The 18,997-nt window shown below is 36.6% G+C and overlaps 1 protein-coding gene across 1 annotated transcript; it reads left to right on the top strand.

Moving 5' to 3' along the window:
* Positions 1-1,055: 1,055 nt before the first annotated feature.
* On the top strand, positions 1,056-4,723 carry ATXN7L3B (ataxin 7 like 3B). Its single transcript, XM_077775238.1, has one exon. The coding sequence runs from the start codon at positions 1,367-1,369 to the stop codon at positions 1,658-1,660; it is 294 nt and encodes a 97-aa protein (XP_077631364.1). The 5' UTR covers positions 1,056-1,366; the 3' UTR covers positions 1,661-4,723.
* The last annotated feature ends 14,274 nt before the right edge of the window (positions 4,724-18,997 follow it).

Raw genomic sequence — 18,997 nt, 5'->3', positions numbered from 1 at the left:
GTAGAAAAATTATTCTGTCCTGTATAAAAAATTTTATCATGCGTGAATCTTAAATGGCCTGTGCTTCCAAAATCTTTTATATCTGCCAATTTGTGATTTTTAAGATGATAAAATATACAATAAAAAATTTGGATGGCTACAAGCACTGATTAATACTCATAAACCAAATAGGGTTAAATTAGTTGACATTTACTGAATGTTTGCTTACTTGTATGGCACTGTTACAAGAGGGTTTTTACACTATCATTTAATCTTAACCATGAAATAGAGACTAGCTTTCAGATAAAGAAATACAGAATGGCCTAATGTTGGATCTAGGATTTAAACTTAGGTAGACTGGATTTATTCATGCTGCATAATTTTGGGAAAAGCTTCATTTCCCAGAGTACTTAACATATATCAGGTTTCCTCCCTGTTTAATAGAGAATGGACATATAAATTTCTCTTTGCATTATTTGAGAGATGTATATGATAACCTACTTATAATCACGCTGAATTAAGTCTTATAAATGAGATAAACGTATAAGGTTCATGGGATCAATATATGTGAATTATGTCTTTAGTGCCTAGTTCTTCACTTATTTTTTTAAGACTGAAAGGTAAACTATATTGTAATTTGTTTCCTTGCACCATCTAGTGGATTTAAATGACAAGTGCGGCAGTCAACTATAGATGATTAAAAGTCAATTATATATGTCAAATTTTCTAACGTATTCGAAGAATTGTTCCTAAAATCGTATTTTGGATCCTATCACAAAGGTGCACGTCATTATTTGCCATTTTCATGGAGAATCAATTAAGCATGTGTGCTGAATTCATTAGCGAAATGTTTAAATCCACAAATAAAATAACGGAAAATAGCAGCATTCTTGCGATCCATTTACGTTAGAGATAATGAAAGTCAGGTCCGTTGAGCTCTTCGACCCAAACGAATTCATATAAACTGCAAGGCTTCCCAGGGACTTGCGCAGAGGGAGAAGCGGCGCGAGTCTGCGCGGAGCCAGTGCGCAGGCGGGCTGAGGAGCGGAAGTTAGGAGGCGGGGCTGAGCCCGGACCTGGGAGCGGAAGCGGCCGGGGTTGCTGGCTGAGGCGCGGGGACCGTTTGGCGGTGAGGCTGGGGCCGGCCTGAGCTCAAAGTCCCAGACCCCGGGAGACTCCCGGAGAAACTGAAGGACTTGAGGTTCCGGAGCAGTCGCCGTTGGCCGCTGCTCTGCCTCCGCCCTGCGGACGCCTCCGCCCCCGCCGCCTGAGGACGCGGCCCTGACAGGCCTGTAGGCCTAGGCGCGGCCCGAGGAGCCCGACGTGTTGGTGCCGGTGCTGCTGTGAGTAATACGAGCGCCCTCTCCACAGTCGTTTACAAATTAAAATGGAGGAAATTTCGTTGGCTAACCTGGATACTAACAAGCTAGAGGCCATCGCTCAGGAGATATACGTAGACCTAATAGAGGATTCTTGTTTGGGCTTCTGCTTTGAGGTGCACCGGGCAGTCAAGTGTGGCTACTTCTACCTGGAGTTCGCAGAAACTGGTAGCGTGAAGGATTTTGGCATTCAGCCTGTGGAAGATAAAGGAGCGTGCCGCCTCCCGCTTTGCTCCCTTCCCGGAGAATCGGGGAATGGGCCTGATCAGCAGCTGCAACGCTCACCCCCAGAATTCCAGTAGCTGCAACATGAGAGAGTCAGAGGGTGACCAGGACAATAACATAGACCGGTCCTGTGGTTTGGAGAAGTTAGGTATCTAAGTAGAAAAAGAAATAAATAAAATAAATAAAATAAGACAAAAGTCCCAATTCCCATTGAAGATCCTAGCCTTTAAAAACCCAAAGTGGAGAAGTTAGGAATTCGGATCCTTTTATAAGTATATTACCTGGAATCAGCTTTGAAACCCTGGGCAGGAGGAGCTGTGCATCCTGTGCACCGTACCATGCCGGTTGAGCTCTACACCGGGAAGTGCACAAGTGTACTGTGTCCAGTGCACAGGTGAGCAGCTGTGTACCCAGCATATAAATTCTTTGGTTCCTCAGCCTTGCGGTCTGCCTGATGTCAAGGGCTTTCTGGATAACTGAAGGTTTGGACATAGCTGATGGTCGGGCCTTACTCACTGGGCCTCCGTTGGGACTGCTCCTGTGATCTCTGAGCCTCCGATTTGGACTTCTCCAAGACACATGAAAGTCAGGTATGAGATCTGGATATTAACAGTTCCAGTTTGGGAAAACCAAGGAAAAGAATTACAGCTGAATCTGGTAGGGGAAGCTCTGCGATCTTGGCTCCAACAAGAAGAAAAAGGTCAAAGCTACCAGTTTCCCAAAGGTCCAGCATTTACAGTGACTTGAACAGACTTGGGGACAAGGGCTAACCTTTTGCTGAACAGAGCCCTTTGTCCTGAACCCCACCCGCTGGCATAGGCTTGGTAAATGGACAACTTGGTTATCCAGGCAGGCTGAGGATTTAGTTATGATCCCTTGAAGAGGTAGCAGGGGCCTCTGCAACTATGCACGATCTCTTAAACTGCAAGATTCCTATCTGGATATATTATGCTGTGAACGACAGTTTGGTGGGGCAGTCATTTTCCTACTCTGAGTTACTAGTTAGTTACCTAGCCAGTCCGTGTGTCTGACTTGGTCATTATGCCAGGTCACTACCTGCCCCCCGTGCCAGGGGCAGGCCTGAATTACAGAAGAGTATAATGGCTATGCAGGAGACTGTGATTGGAAAGCTGAGCCCAGAGGGTACCTCTTCCAGCTACCCTCCATGTTCATGGGTTAGTACTAGGAGCCAAGGACCGAGACTGGGTCGTCTCTCATCTGACTGCAGTATCCTGTTGAATGCCCCTGTTCCTTGGGTTGGTCATTCGAAGCTCTGTTATGGTGACCATACAGACTGTCCCCACCTCTGTCCCTCCTGAGGGGCAGCCCCTTCCATTCAGTCCCATTTGGACATTCTTGACAACAAGAGCTGTCCTTTTGTTGTCAGAAGTCAGGGAATGGGATAGGCAAGGATGGGAAATGTGAGCCACATATCAAAACTACCCTCCACTTTACTCCCTGATCGAGGGTTTATGAAGTGTAGAGGGGTGAGAGCCCCAACGTGAGCGGGAACGGTGCTGCTTTATTTGAAATGTTTTCTTACCTCATTCTGTGCCCCAGTAAGGGGCCCAGCCTCATCTGTCTGGCTTGGCCCCATGTTCCTACTGTCCCCTGCTCCACTGCCTATCTGGTGCAGCTCACGACTCTAGGTGCTGCCTGCCACCCTGCTTTCACACCAACCAGTTTCAATTCATCTCTCTTGATGCTCCTGCTTCTGAAACCTGCCCAGTTTCCCTCTCCTGGCTTCTTTTAAGTTTTTCTTTTTCTACTACTACTTCTTCCTTTTTTTTTTTTTTTTTTTTTCCTTTTAGGAGATCCAGAGAAGACTCTTTCTGGGGGGTTCCTCTGTTCAGATAAAAATGGGGAGAGAACATAATTTTTTGTATATGAAAGGCAGTGTCATGCCTACGCATTTTCCTATAGGACTGCCTTGCCAGATGCCTTCCTGCTGTGTCTTACTTCGTAAGGAGTTACGTCTTCCCACCTCCACTTGGATACTGCCTCTTAGGACCTAAGCAGAAGACCAATACAGGCTGACTGACACACACAGGGACAGAGTGGGTCCTGATCTATTTTCTCTAACCTTTGCTGTGCATGTATCCTCCTCATCCCAGAAGGAACTGTTTGGACTGTATGGACTGATTTGTGTTACATATAGACAGTAAGGCCATAATAATAAGACTTCAAGACTATTATTGCATTCTCCCCCTAGAATTGTTCTGGTCAAGGTTAAGATGTAGTTACAGACTGGTCTTCAAGAATTATGATAACTTTTTAGAAAGTTAAACTTCAGCAAGAGCTAAAATAATTTCGGGTTATCTGCCCTTGACTTTATAGACATCTCCTTCTAAGGGGATACAGAGGGAAAGGAAGATCTAAGTAAAACTCCAGCCTACTCCCAAAGAACATCTGGGAAACAGGCTGATGGTAGGGTCATGGTCCACTCTTCCTTCAGGGAGGAAGCTCTGATTGTGATACTATACTGTTTCCTTTCTGGTCTTTCTCTTGGTTAGAGGAAGAAGTGGAAAGTAATTTCGTTGGTTCATATTACCTCCCTCTTGGTTATTGTTTTTGTTTTTTGCCCTCCCATTATTAGGGCAGTAGCCCTAGGCCTGTCCTGGATGGGTATGAAGTGGGCTAGGTCCAACAGGTGCCCTGAGGGGATAAACTAACTCCTTTCTTTTCTGGGGAGTGAATGCTCCCTACCATATAGTTGACAGTGGTTAGGAACTCTCCCTTTCCCTACCTGTCCTCCCTCTAACAGCAGAATTCCTATCCTTCCTTCCTTCCTCAAGTATATTGATCACCCTGTAATTCTATTATGTATCTGAGTGTGTGTGTGTGTATGGGGGGAAGGGGTTCTTTACAAATTTTTGTGGTTTGTGGCTTTTTCTTCCATACATTAGTTCCCACCACCGCATGTCCAGGGGCCATTGCCTGGCATTATCGCATGCTGGGATCATTGGGGAAGTGTAGTGAAGCTCACCACTGTCCTTTGTTTTGGAGATTATTATTTTTGCATAAGTAGTCCATCCTATACAGATTGCTAGCTGTGTATTCCCCTTGCCCCTCTGGCTGCTGGTGTAAATAAACTGCATCTCCCCATTGGTAAACAGTACTAATAAAGTTTTAAAAAATGACTTTATTTAGACTGTATGTTCATCTTTTAAGATTGTACATGCTTTTCAGGTATTGACATAGTAAAATAAATGTTGAATTGCTGTTGAACCTTTATCACTTTCTCCTGAATGGGAGTTTTATCAAAGTAGAGGAACTTTGTCCAACTTTATTTCTCCATCTAGTCCTACACACTTAGCTTTCTACAACATTCAATGAAAGAAACAAACTAGGTGGTAAAATAAATATAATCCAAGCCTGTCACTAAATGAGTCCAGTGTGGGAGTTAGTTCTCTTTGAGTGGAGTTCAAGATAGCATAATATATACATTTTACCACGTTTTCAAGCTAACACGCTTGCTCTCAAAAGACACATGATTAATAGCAGAAAATGAGTCGGCCTTTCTAAAGGTAATTTTTTCCCAATACTTTTAATTATTCTTTTACCCCAACTCTTTAGGTCTTTTAGTTTGTTTTTAGAGTAATTCTGAGAATTTTTATTACTTTCAGTTCCAAATCCAGAGCTGGAGCACTTGACTTAGAAACTGTATGTATTGCTTAGTGCTGTTCAAAATTACTTGTTTGCTAAATGTTGCAGTTCGTTAAAGAAATAGTCCCAAATTGGAAGTAATATTTAGATGAATAAATATTATCATAGAAATGGGGCCAGGAGAAAACCATCTCAGCACAATACCTCAGGGATGTTATGGACCTATACCATGGTATTGAGTCACCTAACATTTAATTGCAGCTGCACCAAATATTTTTGGTTTTTATTTTGTATGTTTAGATTTGAGTTAAATGTTTTTGGTGCTAACCTAATGTTCTGAAATGAGGTATTTGCAAGATCTCCTCAATGCTTTACTGGATCCATTTGACTTCAGGATTTTTAAGATTCTTCCTTTTCGTGTTTTCTAACTAGTGATCTTCATATTTAAAAAGGAAACAATTGCATACCTTTTAACTCCCTGGATACTGCATTTTAACTACAGCATGTACCTAGAGGTCAGGAACCTAATTAAATGGTTACTTGATGTTGACAAAGATAAAGACCCTGAAAATAAAGTATGCTTTGTTAGTTAAGTATTCAAGAAGAGCTTTATTTGCACACACTAATAGTAATAATTTAGTATTGGTCCTAATAACTCATTAGGACCTATCTGAGCTACTTTAAAATGTTATAATTTTTTTTAAATCTTTATTTATTTTTGAGAGACAAAGTATGAGCAGGGGAGGAGCCGAGAGAGAGTGGGCATGAGGGGAGGGGAGACACAGAATCTGAAGCAGGCTCCAGACTCTGAGATGTCAGCACAGAGCCCAACATGGGGCTTGAGCTCACCATGAGATGACCTGAGCCAAAGTCAGATGCTTAACCAACTGAGCCACCCAGGTACCCCTTATGTGTTACAATCTTTTAAAAGGGGGCGCCTGGGTGGCTCATTCAGTTGAGCATCCAACTTTGGCTCGGGTTGTGATCTCGTGAGTTCCAGCCCCTCCTTGGGCCAACTGCTGTCCACACAGACCCCATTTTGGATCCTCTGTCCCCCACTGTCTCTGCCCCTTCTTTGCTTGTGCTCTCCTTCTCTCAAAAAAAAAAAAAGTGAAATAAAAACATTTTTTAAAATATAAAATGAGTATATTAATGGGCCAAAATAAAAGCACAGCATTTTTACTTTATTAAACACCTTTTCATGTTAGTCCTCAAAATAGTTATCTTGGTTAGTGCCGGTTCTCATATCAGCTAGAAATAACTTGTAACATAAGATTTTAGAAGTTTCACTCTGCTATGGAGGATGCAAGCTGTTTAATTCTCATTCATGTTCCAAAACATGCCCATGATACTTAGAAGGATAACATTTGTTCAAAAAGATATTGCAGATAAACCTGTAAATCCTTGGGTTGCTTTCCTCTTACCATATTTTTTCAAAATGTTTTTCAAAAATTTTCAATCATATATTACTTGAACCTTGCTGAAAAAATGTGAGCTGAAAAGGAAATAGTACGTTTACTTTAGAGATGAGAAAATCTGTTCAAAAACAGTGATTTACTCATATTTGAAAAAAATACAGAAGCAATAGAAGTAAAAGAATTCTGGCGCTAAGCTAGTGCTTTTTGTTAAATGAATTATTAAACTAATAAATGAAAGGACTAAAGGGCAAAATAACAGTTAAAGTAGAATGAAAAAATTGAGATGCTAGTGAAAACTTAAAGGCAATGGATCTGGAAACATTGAAAATATGGAAAATATATTTAAAAATGTGACTCCAAGGAACTTTTATCTTTAATAAATGAATACATCTAGAACTTAAGGAAACAAATCCCATCTCTACCCATAAAAACACTAGATACTTAGAAATGTATAGACAATACAGCAAGAAATCATGATTATAAGCTAAGTATATTGTGAAGATAGATGAAAAATGAGGCAACTTTAAAATATCAAAAATAAACCTTATAAACAAATTGGGTAAATACCAGGACAGAAAGATTTTGACTCAGAAAATCATCATTGGAGAAAAACTATGTGAGAATTTTTTTAGATACAGAAAAATAGTTCTAAAATTCAATACCAATTATTGATTTTAAAAATGCTTGTTAGTTACAAAGAAACAAAGGCTAAAATTTCATACAATGATAAAGTATGTATTAAAAAATCTACAGTTGGCTTTGCTTAACCATGACTACTTGGAAGCATTCTCTTTAAAAGCAGGAATGGATAAAAACAAAATCCTCATTCTCAAATGATATCAAAATGGTAATTTTATAGAATCTATGAACATTCCATTGAAAATAATGATAGAATACAATAAAGTTGCTGGATATAAAATCAATATGTAAAATCAGAATAATAGAAACTTTAAAACTTTACATTTACAATACGATGCAACAAAAATTATAATGGTCTTATGAATTAATATAAGAGAGGTCTAGGGTTTTATGGAGAAGATGATAAAATTTTCTTCTGGCATTTTCAAGAAAACCCAAGTACACAGAGAGTGATAGTGGAAGCTCATTATCACTCCAAATATATGAATTGAAAGTAATCTTGATTAAAATCCAAGTAGATATTTTTGTGTAATTTGACAAGCTAATTTTAAGTTTTAGATGAAAAGCAAAGTTAAAATAGACAAGATCTTTTTAACAAATGCATCTTACATAGTGTGGTTTTGGTCCAGAAACAAAACAGAATAAAGAGTTCAGAATTAAATGGAAAAACACATGCACATTTTATGTTATTCTGATGTATGCCGAAATTCAAATCCTAATGTATTATAATTAGTGGATTATAAACCAATATATTGTTCTGGAATGGATTACCCATAAAACCATAACAAAAATTATGTATAAAACCATACAAAAATTAATTATCATGTAGATTTAAGGCTGTGGAAAAGTAAAACAAACCTTTGTAGAGACATAGGAGCATATGTATATAATTGTAGGAAAATTTCTTAAGTAAATCACCAAAATAAAAGATTGACATGTTGGACCATTTTCACAAATGCAAAACTTTCTTTGCCTTGTCATACTAGAAACAACAAAATGCTATGACATGCTACTAGAAGTGCTGCAGTTGTTACCACTGATAAAGATTTTAGCAAAATAATTATACAGTTGACAAATGAACAAAGTAAAAGAGCATCTCATTTGAAGAAATTCAAATGGCAAAAAAAGATGTAGGAAGTGTATTCAGATTCAGAGAAATGCAAACTAAAAACATGAAATACCAGTTTATACCACTCAGTGTGGTTAAAATAAAAAAGGGTGATGATATCAACTCTGATAGGAATATAGAACAATTAAAACTCGTGTACATTGCTGGTGGACTGTAAATTGATATATTTTTGGAAAGCATTTTGGAAATGCTGTAGTTGATAGCAATTGTCAACCTCTTGTAGCATTATTTGTAATAGGAAAAATTGAAAGCTGTATAAATCCCCATTTAAAAATAGTCACTAGGGGCACCTGGATGGCTCAGTCAGTTAAGTATCAGACTCTGATTTCAGCTCACTCATGTCATGATCTCACAGTTTGTGAGTTAGAATCCCATGTTAGACTCTGTGCTGACAGTACAGAGCTGGCTTGGGATTCTCTCCCTCTCTCTCTCTCTGCCCCTCCCCCACTCACACAAGTGTGCTCTCAAAATAAATAAACATTTAAATAAAATAAATAAAAGAGATAGTCACTATACAGAAGTAAAGATAGCCAGAGGTGTGCAAATAAAATAGTAGAACATATATTCTTCTAATTTGCTACCTTTTCTTTGAAGCTTAACAATGTGCAAACCAGTGCTATATATTGCTTAGGAGTATATGCATATGTGATTAAAAGAAAAAGTATACCCAAAATGCTGAACTAGACTTCTACTTCCCATGTGTATATGGTCTGGATATTGGAAAAGGACTTCTTGCTGCAAAACATCTGAATGCTGAAAATTGCAACAAAGATACTATAAGGGTCTTGCTATCCTGCCAAAAAACGGGAAACACACCAGCTTTCCCTCATAAATACACACAGACTCAAAAGCACAAACTAGAGATACAAGTAAAAACAGAAATTGGTGCTGTACTGAGGAACATACAGATACCAAAAACTTTCAGATGGGAATGGGAGATTATGCCTTCATCATCACAATGGAGACCATTATGCCTCAAATAAATACAAAGTACCTGAAATACTCTTTGCGTCTTTACTGAAAGGATGGGCAGAGTGAAAGAAATAGAGACCTTCCTGACTACAGAGAAAACAGATAAGAAAGTCTGTGCCATGTCCTGAGCTGAAATTAATTAAAACAATAAAAATTTCCTCCTCCTCCTCCTCCTCATCATCATCATTTCCTTTAGGAATATGTACCCATACCCTTGCTTTCACATAGTTATTACCCTGCTACGCAGAGAACAGTCTACCTGTAAATTATATGTGTCCAAGATGATAGACCTCTTGGCCACATGACAGAATTTAGATCCCTCAGCGTTCTCACAAAATATAAGGATGCAATGAAAGAACCATCTTATTTCTTTAAAGATTTCAGAGCCTGGAGCCGGGTTTGGATTCTGTGTGTCTCTCTCTTTGCCCCTCCCCTGCTCATACTCTGCCTCCTCAAAAAATAAATCAAACATTTAAAATAAAAATAAAGGTTCCTCTTATAGCTATCATATTCTGCATTTAATAATTCTGTTTATAAGAATGGAGTTCTGATTCTGTAGATTATTATTTCTGCTAAATCTCTCCAAATATAGTACTACTTTTTCATAAATAAAATCATTAAATGCAGAATATGAAGGCTATAAATTAAATCCTTAAGTTAGTGGATGGAATTACAAACACGAACAAGAGAGAATAATGATCCAGTTATGAAAATGAAACAAATAGAACTTTTCAAAATGAAAAGAAGATATGCCAGTGAAATACAAAACTCAGTGTATAGGGTAAAATCTCAGTTTAATCAAACTGGAAAAAAAGAGATAAAGGAAAGAATCAGCATGAAAAACAGTCTGTTGGTGATAGTCACTGCTTATTTAGACAGCAGAGTGTGTGTTTGTGTTTACCTTCTTGTCTCCCATTTATAAGCCCTTGAGCCACTTTGTTTTGTTTCTTTGCTGCACTTTCACCTTTATCATTATAATGTAATATATAATTATACTGTATAATTATAATGATAAAAGTGGAAGTGCAGCAAAGAAACAAGGTGGTGGCACCGAAAGTTCAACCAGTTGTGATCAGAAGATGGCTGACCATGGGGATGGTGGTACTGCCAACATTCTCAAGACCCAAGGTATGCAGCCAGAGGAACTTAATGAAGGCAAAATTATCAATATAAATGAGGGAATGTGACAAAAAGAATAAAGATGTTTCAGAGGAAGTGAAACTACTAGTATACTTGACATTAAAGGATATCAGAGATATTTCAAAATATTGGGGGCACAGGGGGTAAAATGTGGTAGTTGGAATTCTAAAGATAGTCTTGAGATTCTTGTCGCTTGGTTATTCAACCAAACAGTAAGCTAAAATACTGTTGTGAAGGGATTTTACAGATATAACTAAATTGCCATGTCAGTTGACCTTAAGATATGGAGATGATTTGACTGGACTTGACCCCTCATGTGAAGACCTTAAAAACAAAGTGTTCTCCATTTGGTGGTAGAAGACATCAGAGAGATTTGTGTGGGAAGTAGTCAGTGCACCATTGCTGGCATTGAAGATGAAAGGGGGGCATGTGAAAAGGTATCCAGGTGCATCTTGCAGCTGAGTAGCCTCTCTGATAGCTAACAAGGAAACGGGTACCTCAGACCAAAACCCACATACACTGAATTCTGCAAACAATCTGAGGGAGCTTGGAGGCTGATCCTTTCCCAAAGAAAAAGAAGGAAAGCAGTTCGTAGCAAAATAGGAGAAAGAAAAATACAGGCTAAAGGGGATTGGGGGCATTTATAAGAATCCTTGGGAGGAGGAAAGTACTATCTGCATTAATGAAAAAATCTCAAAGTGAATGGCATAAGAAAGAACACAAAGTATAAGGAGAGAAAAGTTGCTGGGCAATGCACCCAGATATTTGTCTCTTGATACTCTATTAGTTGTGAATTTAGGAAGATAACTCATTTTTTATGAACTCTTTCTATTTCTATTATTAGATATAGCAATAGTACTTCACAGTACTATAAAAACTATGTAAGTTTTAACCTAGTTGGGATAATTAATTGGTAGTGACAGGAGTAAAGTAAGGCTTTCCTGAGAAAGTGATATTTAAACTGAAAACCTAGAGTTACCTAGGATAAATTTGTCAGAGTAGATGAAGAGTAAATTGGGAATGGATTGTTGGAGGTGGGGTGGAGACAGAACAAAGGAGTTGGAACCTGTATGTTAGTGAGGGAACAATTTAAATGGAAAGCTTAACGTTCTGGAAAAATTATCATATTATGCTTCTTGTAGATGGATAAAAATCTGTTACTGATATCAAACCACAGATCCCTTCCATTTCTGTCAGGAGGTTTCAGGATGCTATTGAAAGCAAATATTAGATGGTGATCTTTAATATTGGCATAAATTCCTTACTTGGATTTTATCAGGTAAATAGGTAAATCATAATTAAAATATAATTTCATAGGACTCTAAGCAAACAAACTCATTAACACATGCAAGGTTAACACATGTTAACACATTAACACCTTACACATGCAAGGTTAACCTTACCTCTGCAAGATTCAAGTGCTGCTTTAAATAAATAATGACCTCTCTACTTTTAATGTGTTTTGGTCTCCTAAACTTACTCTTCTCCCACTGGATTCTCCCCAGTCTCCCAGCCCTTTGTGTTTTCAGGCACATGTACCCATGCATGTCCATATGCCTATGCACACACACAAGATGTAACTAAATCAAGCCCCAGGTCAGAGTGAGGTTAGCTAATCTGCTTTTGCTTTTGCTGCTGTATGAATTATTACAGTTCAGGGGCTTATTTGCACACCAGCTACTTTTACAGTTTGAAGGTAGATAGATTAGTGTTGGCTTCTTAAGTACTTCCCTTCCAGCTAAGTTTTCTTTTCCAATTGAAAGTGCTTGTGTATGTCTGCTTAATATTGGATTCAACAATGATCCAACAATCGATTTAGACTTTGTGTAATAGATTTGGCGGGGGTGGGGGGGACCAGTAAGCTCAGTCCCGACTCTACAACAAACTTTGTGACCCCGATCAGACAAGTTCTCTCATTGATAAATTAATAAGATTAAATGAAATTATTTCTTGGTTCCATTTTACTTCTAATATTCTGTGATTCCATGAGCTAAACTGTTTACTCCAACTCATATAAAGCAGGGGAGATCCAGATTCAAATATCTTCTTTATCTCTTTAATTTTTCCATATATCTCAATTACTCCATCAGTTAATCCGCTGTACTTTTTTTACTGTATGCCACTGCAAGGCATACCTTTGTTTTTAACTTCTGATTAAATACTGTTATCAAATATTACAGTATGTGTAAATTTACCACTTTCTCTAAAGACTTACTGTCACCACCTCCATTATAGTTTGGCCTTCAAAATCTATTTTTTAAAAATCTCTCTAACTCTGCCAGCTTTAACAAGGGTAATGATGTAATTTATTGTCGAAAACATAACACTTTGGAAAGGACAAGGAGGTACTGTCAATAACACCTAAGTAACAGTTGTAAACCAAGACTCTCCCAAGAAGCCCAGGATGTTGGGTCATTCTAGTAATAACCGTTTGGGCCCTGTTAAGACAGGAGGTCTGATAAATATTTCATACATCCACAAGATAAAGCAGCTTAATTATATTTTTCAATCAGAACCTAATAAATGCCCCTAATATACCACTTTCTGGGCCTCTAGTGCCCCCTTAGGACTATCTCATAGCTTCCCCCAGATAATAAAAATTGCAACTATTATAGGCCAGTTGACACTACTATCATTCAGGGTGGGGTAGACTGCACTATGGATTATTTTTCTCCCTGTTAATAATGAATAACCTATAATAAATCCTTGATAAACCAATTGGAGCCTTTACTCTTTTATATATTCTACACTATTAGAATATCATTTGAATAGAGATGATTTCATTAATCTATTCCTGCATCCTCCCGTCATTACACAGAAGAGTTATTACACCTAATGTTAATAAGTTGATGATGAGAAAAAACAAGTCAGCATCTGATATCTAGGGGCCTTTGTTGTTGACTTTTATTTCAATCACAGGGAAAACTTATCAATAATATGTGGTCTGTGAACAACAGATTGTGACAGCCCTCTCTTTGGAGCACTTACTTGGGCACACATGCCTATTCTACCTCCCACCACCTCAGTCTCAAATCTGTAGGCAAATCACTCTCACCTCTCCCATTACTAATGGAGAGGAGCAGAGTAAGACAGTTCTTGTAAGCAGGGACCATTTACCATAATACAGCTCCTTACAAGGTGTAGAATTGGCTATTAGAATGTAAGTTTCGTGAAAACCGACAAAATTGTCTTGAATACTGCCTAACACAGTGTCTGGCACATTATAGATGTTCAATAAATATTGCTAGAATACTGATAGAAGTAAATGTATAATGAATGGGAAAATGTTCTGTTATAAAATTACAAGAGTAAAACAATGGATTCATTTAGTTCTTAGCAAAGGATGAACAAAATTCTCTTACCATTATTTCAATTATGAAATCAGTCTTCTTTATAGATATTTGTATATTCCAGGTTTTTATTTATTTTTTAATTGTAACATCACACACTTTTAAGCAAATTCAATTTTTCTAAAAATCAAGAATTTTAAAATTATCTTTTAGAAATGTAGCAAACTACTACTTGTCCTTTTTTGCCTAGTACATCGTTAATTCAAACAGTGAAATGGGAAGTTTTTATGTTTGGTTGCAAAAGACAAATAAGAGAAATTAATATTCATCGCATAGCTTCAATTTCCTATGAAACACCTTGGCAATTAAAGTTTGATTAATTTATTTTCTCTTTTTGGGGGAGAGCATGAATGAGATCATCACAACTTCTGTAAAAAGCTAACATGTTAGGTTTTGAGAATGGACTATTATATGATGATTTAGTGACAAATTTTACATTTTAGTTTTACATAGAAAAACAAACTTATGTTAAGATAGCTTATTACAGTCAAAGAAAAGTTTAAAAGAAATATCACAACAAAAAAATCCAACAAAGCTTAGAGAGCTACAATTAAGTTTAACCACCAGAACAGAGAAAATCCCTAGCTTTAAGACATTTCTCTATTTGTCTGAATTGCTCATATATTCCATAATTTACTTTTACTGTTGTGCCTGCTAAAATTAAATTCCTTCTAAGGTTTTATCAACTCTGGCATATCCGTTCTTGCCATAATGGAAACTAAACACAATTTTAAATCTTGATTAACTTCTTTCAGTATCCAAACAATAGTGGCCACGTAGTGACCAAATCTTCTATATATTTAGAGCCACAGATAATTTCATGTACTGGATAAATGTCATGTTTGAATAGAATTTTTTAAACAATTACTTTTCAGAAGAATTCACCATTGGAAACATCATTTTTGTATTTGTGAACAAAGACAATTCATTTGTTAATAAAATAACAACTAGATTATAAATCATTTAAGCTATAATTTTAAATGTCACCCACTTTCCCCCAGTGATTTTATTCTTTGTTTTTAACTTTGTGGGCTTGCTACAGGTCAACCAATTATTCATCAGTTCATCTAGACAATCAGTGAAGTGGTTTCTGAGCATCATTTAATGAAAAGAGCCTTTGATCTAAAAATAATTCAAGTGCAATCTCATAAGGACCAAATCGATGTATTAGATTATTTTAAAGTAATTGGAATTTATTTTGAACTAATTTGTGATTGAGTTAAAGCCCCAGACTAGGAGAAAAGAGCAGATGATAGTACCAATTCTGCCACAGAAGAGCCGTGTGATTATTGATATTATTGATAAATCATCTTGAAACTCATGCTTTCTCACATGTGAAAGAGGAATAATAGTTTCCACCACTGTACCTGTACAGTGACATTGTCAGAATTAAATAAAGTCATGGCTATGTCAAGGTTTTTTAAATATCAATGTATTTTATTCTTCTTTGCCTCAGATCAGTCAATGCACGTGAATATTGCAACTGCATACCCAGTGTTCACTAATGTCTTCAGCAGGAGAGATCTAGTGGAACGTTCATGAGTTGCCCTCTACTTAATGTCTTGCTATCTGTCATTGAATTTTTAATTCTCCTTAAATGATACATATTAATTATGTATTCTAAAAGGAAAAAGAAGTTACTTCTCTGCAGTGTGTTATCTCTGTTTATTTGATAATTTAATCATGTATCCAAATATTGCAGTAATTTCGTAAAAAGATGCTCTAACCAATAGAAAAATCTTTCAGAGTAGTTGACGATGAATTTTGCTCTTAAAATCTTTTTTTAAGTGTGTGTAAATGTGTGAGTATAATTAATAATCTTTACTGTGTCACATGTGAAGGAGAGCACAGTTTATGTAAAAGAGAGCTTACCCAAGATTTATACTTTTACCTTGTCTTAAGTGATTTGCTTATTCTAAAGGCTTATTACATTGTTGTTACAGGATTGCCAATGTCTGCACTACTCTTAGTGCCTGATTCAAAATAATACTAAATGTCAGCAAAATATAACAATTTGACTTCTTCTATCATAATTCTTTGCTCATTATATATATTTTAAAACATGGAAATAATACAATAATGTAATTTATGTTGCTTCCCCCTTCTGTCTTTCCTCTCTTTTTTCTCTGTGGACATCAGCTGTGAAATGATTGCCTGTATCAGTAATTCATTCCATTACAATTTAGCAATATGAGAAGTGAGTGAGCTGCCATAACCAAAATATATAAATGTACAAACCATGTTTTGAAGAACTAAAAAATTTTTTTCTACATGTACAGTCCAATCAATCCAGTTAAATATTGTATAACATTTATTATAAATTTTTGTAATTATAAATATTGCAATTATGATATGCCCCTAAGGCAAGATATCTCTCAAAAAATAAATTTCACATTCTTAGTCCTTCACTCTTTTGAGGAAAATCAATAAACTCAGTTGAACCTTCTAGGCTAAGTTTTAAATCAAGGAAAACCTTAGGATATAAATACCATGGGATTAGAGCATCTCGTTCAAGATTATACACTGAATACATATGATATTTTTCTGTTATATCATGATATTTGCTACAGAATCATTCATTTATTTTGCAGACAATTTCTTGTTCCATCATTTTTTATTTAATAACAGAAGTCATCCTTTATGCGTCCAGTCTTAATAGGCTTTCTTCCAGTTGTCAGAACTGATTTTGGGTTGATGTAGTATACTTGGTTGTAAATACATTAAGAAGTAAAAGTTTTTTGGTATAGTCGTTTATTTAAAACTTCTGGCCTACCCAGCATAATTAGAATTGGTAACTATTGTAAATATATTTCTGATGCTACAAATATCTCTGCCCAAATAAGAAACAACTTTAACTTCTCAGTTTGAGTCACCAATTCAGTATTTCCAAGAATATGTCATGGTGACTATTGATCTGGAGGCTCTAGGTAAAAGTTAATATATATGCCATCTTAATAGGCATTGCATGTCTCTCTGTGTGGGCAGTCTCATAACCTCTAGTTATATTTCTATTAGACTATAGGATAATTGTCTCATCCCTTGAGACTTCTCTCACAGATCCCAGCCTGAATTTTTGTATGCTAAGCCATTACAAATGTACTTTCCAAATTGGGGAAAACCATCTGGCTCTTTTTACCAGATGTGATTTATAGACAAATGGATAAAAACTGTATCTGTATGTAATAGAGATTGTATTTAAGTTGAATGGTTCCAAATTAGTGCAGCTTTAAGATGCATGAACAGTCTGCCATTACCATCAGTAGTAAGCACAGGTGGTCCAAGTTGTGAATCCCTTTGTAAGATTTTAGTTCTTACAACATCTTTTGACTCTCAGTCGCCCTGAAGTCAATTTCTCAGTTAAGTCGCCTCTATAAATTTAACTAAAGCACTGGGTTATTGTCTACAAATATGAAGAAGAAAATAACATTTCACAAACTCTCATTTAATAATTTTCTAATGAGAGTCTTTAGACTCTAAGCTGAGTCTTTAGAGAGACAGTACTATGCAATGGCAAAGTGTAAGGATTTTAAAATTATAGAAATCTGGATTTTAAGCCCAGCTTTAAGACCAATAATCTTGCCGTTTTGCACATTAGATAACTTTTGTGAACCTTGGGTTTTTTTCATGTGTACAATGGGGTTATAAAAACAACTGTTTATGTTTATTGTAAAAATTAAAAATTATATACACAAATAAACACATGCTCACAAACATAATTAGTATATAATGACTTCATTAAAACAACATATCTGTTCTCTGGAACAGCATAACTATCTACTCACTGATTTCCTCACTTTAACTATCTGCTCACTGATTTTCTCACCCTATCTGCCCTATAAACTGCCAGAGTCCCCTGCCTGTAGCAGAAACCCTTGTTTGAGTTTGAGATACTTTGGTTATGTCTGGAAATTTAGTATAGCATAGCCATCAAGATTGTTCTAGGGGATATGTCATGAGGAAATAACTACTGTTATGAGCTGAATTGTGTCCCTTCAAAATTTGTATATTGAAGTTCTAACCCCAGTACCTCAGAATGTGATTGTACTTGGAGATAGGTCTTTAAAGAGATAATGAGGGTAAGATGAGATCATACAGGTAGGCCCTAATCCAATATGACTGGTATCCTTCTAAGAAAAGGAGATTAGGACAGGGACTCACAGACAGAAGGACTACCATGTGAGGACACAGAAAGAAGATGGCTGTCTGCTGCCAAGGAGAGAAACCTCCAAGAAATCAAACCTGCTGACACTTTGAACTTGGACTTCAAGCCTCCAAACCTGTAAAAAAATTTCTGTTGTGTAAGCCACTCAGTCTGTGGTATTTTGTTATGGTAGTCCCTGCAAACTAATGCAACTATATGTTGAAACCAAGAGATTTGGTTTAAAGTTGATAACCCATTATCTGAAATGAAGGAGGATTCTCAGTACCTACAGCCTGGTACTTAAAATTCACATTGATCCTGCCAGATTTTCATAGAGTTATGTCCAATGCTCATTGATTATGCTGAAAAATAAAAGTACATGAAAATTTGGGGAAAAAATTGTCATAATTTATGCCAGCATTTGACAGTTTTAATACAAGTAGCAGACCCAGAAACAAAACTCAGGACACAGTTGGATCCCACATCACAGGATAAAGGAATACAAGCACATGACCAGAGTAGGGTTGAAATTGAGAAGTATCAAAATGGGAGACAAAAATGTATGTCAAGTATTTTATTTGTAGTTTTTCAATGGTTTTTTTTATTTCTAATAGCCCAGAGAGCACTATTACAGATAATTACAGTTTATATTGAAGATGGTTTATAATCTGACATAAAACTTGAGTTAGTCAAAGAGCATGTCTGTAGAGTGGGTAGTGAGGGACACTGAAGTTATTAACATGTATCTGTAGCCAGTTTGACAATTATTTGATTTAGGAATCAATCCAGAATATATTTAGAAATAAATGATCCTAATAATTTTACAGCCTGATGAAATGAAGTTATCAAATACTGGCATTATTCCCCATTTATGAAAAGCTAGAAATGGCCTGTTTAATGAGTGGTATGTTTGTTTGGAAAAACACAAGGTCTCTGAAGCCAAGTAAATAGCATGAGGCTATCGAGTACAATAAAACATAAACAAAAAAGCAAGGCTAATCATCAGCAAATTTTTGAAT

The sequence above is a fragment of the Crocuta crocuta genome, unplaced genomic scaffold (assembly GCF_008692635.1).
Source record: "Crocuta crocuta isolate KB4526 unplaced genomic scaffold, BGI_CrCroc_1.0 scaffold97, whole genome shotgun sequence".
Taxonomy (NCBI): Eukaryota; Metazoa; Chordata; class Mammalia; order Carnivora; family Hyaenidae; genus Crocuta; species Crocuta crocuta.
The sequence above is the reverse complement of the archived record's forward strand: the minus strand, read 5'-3'. Positions and strand labels throughout refer to the sequence as shown.

Bases quoted from the DNA above. Each gene is read 5' to 3' on its own strand.
- ATXN7L3B (XM_077775238.1), top strand. From the start codon at position 1,367: ATGGAGGAAATTTCGTTGGCTAACCTGGATACTAACAAGCTAGAGGCC.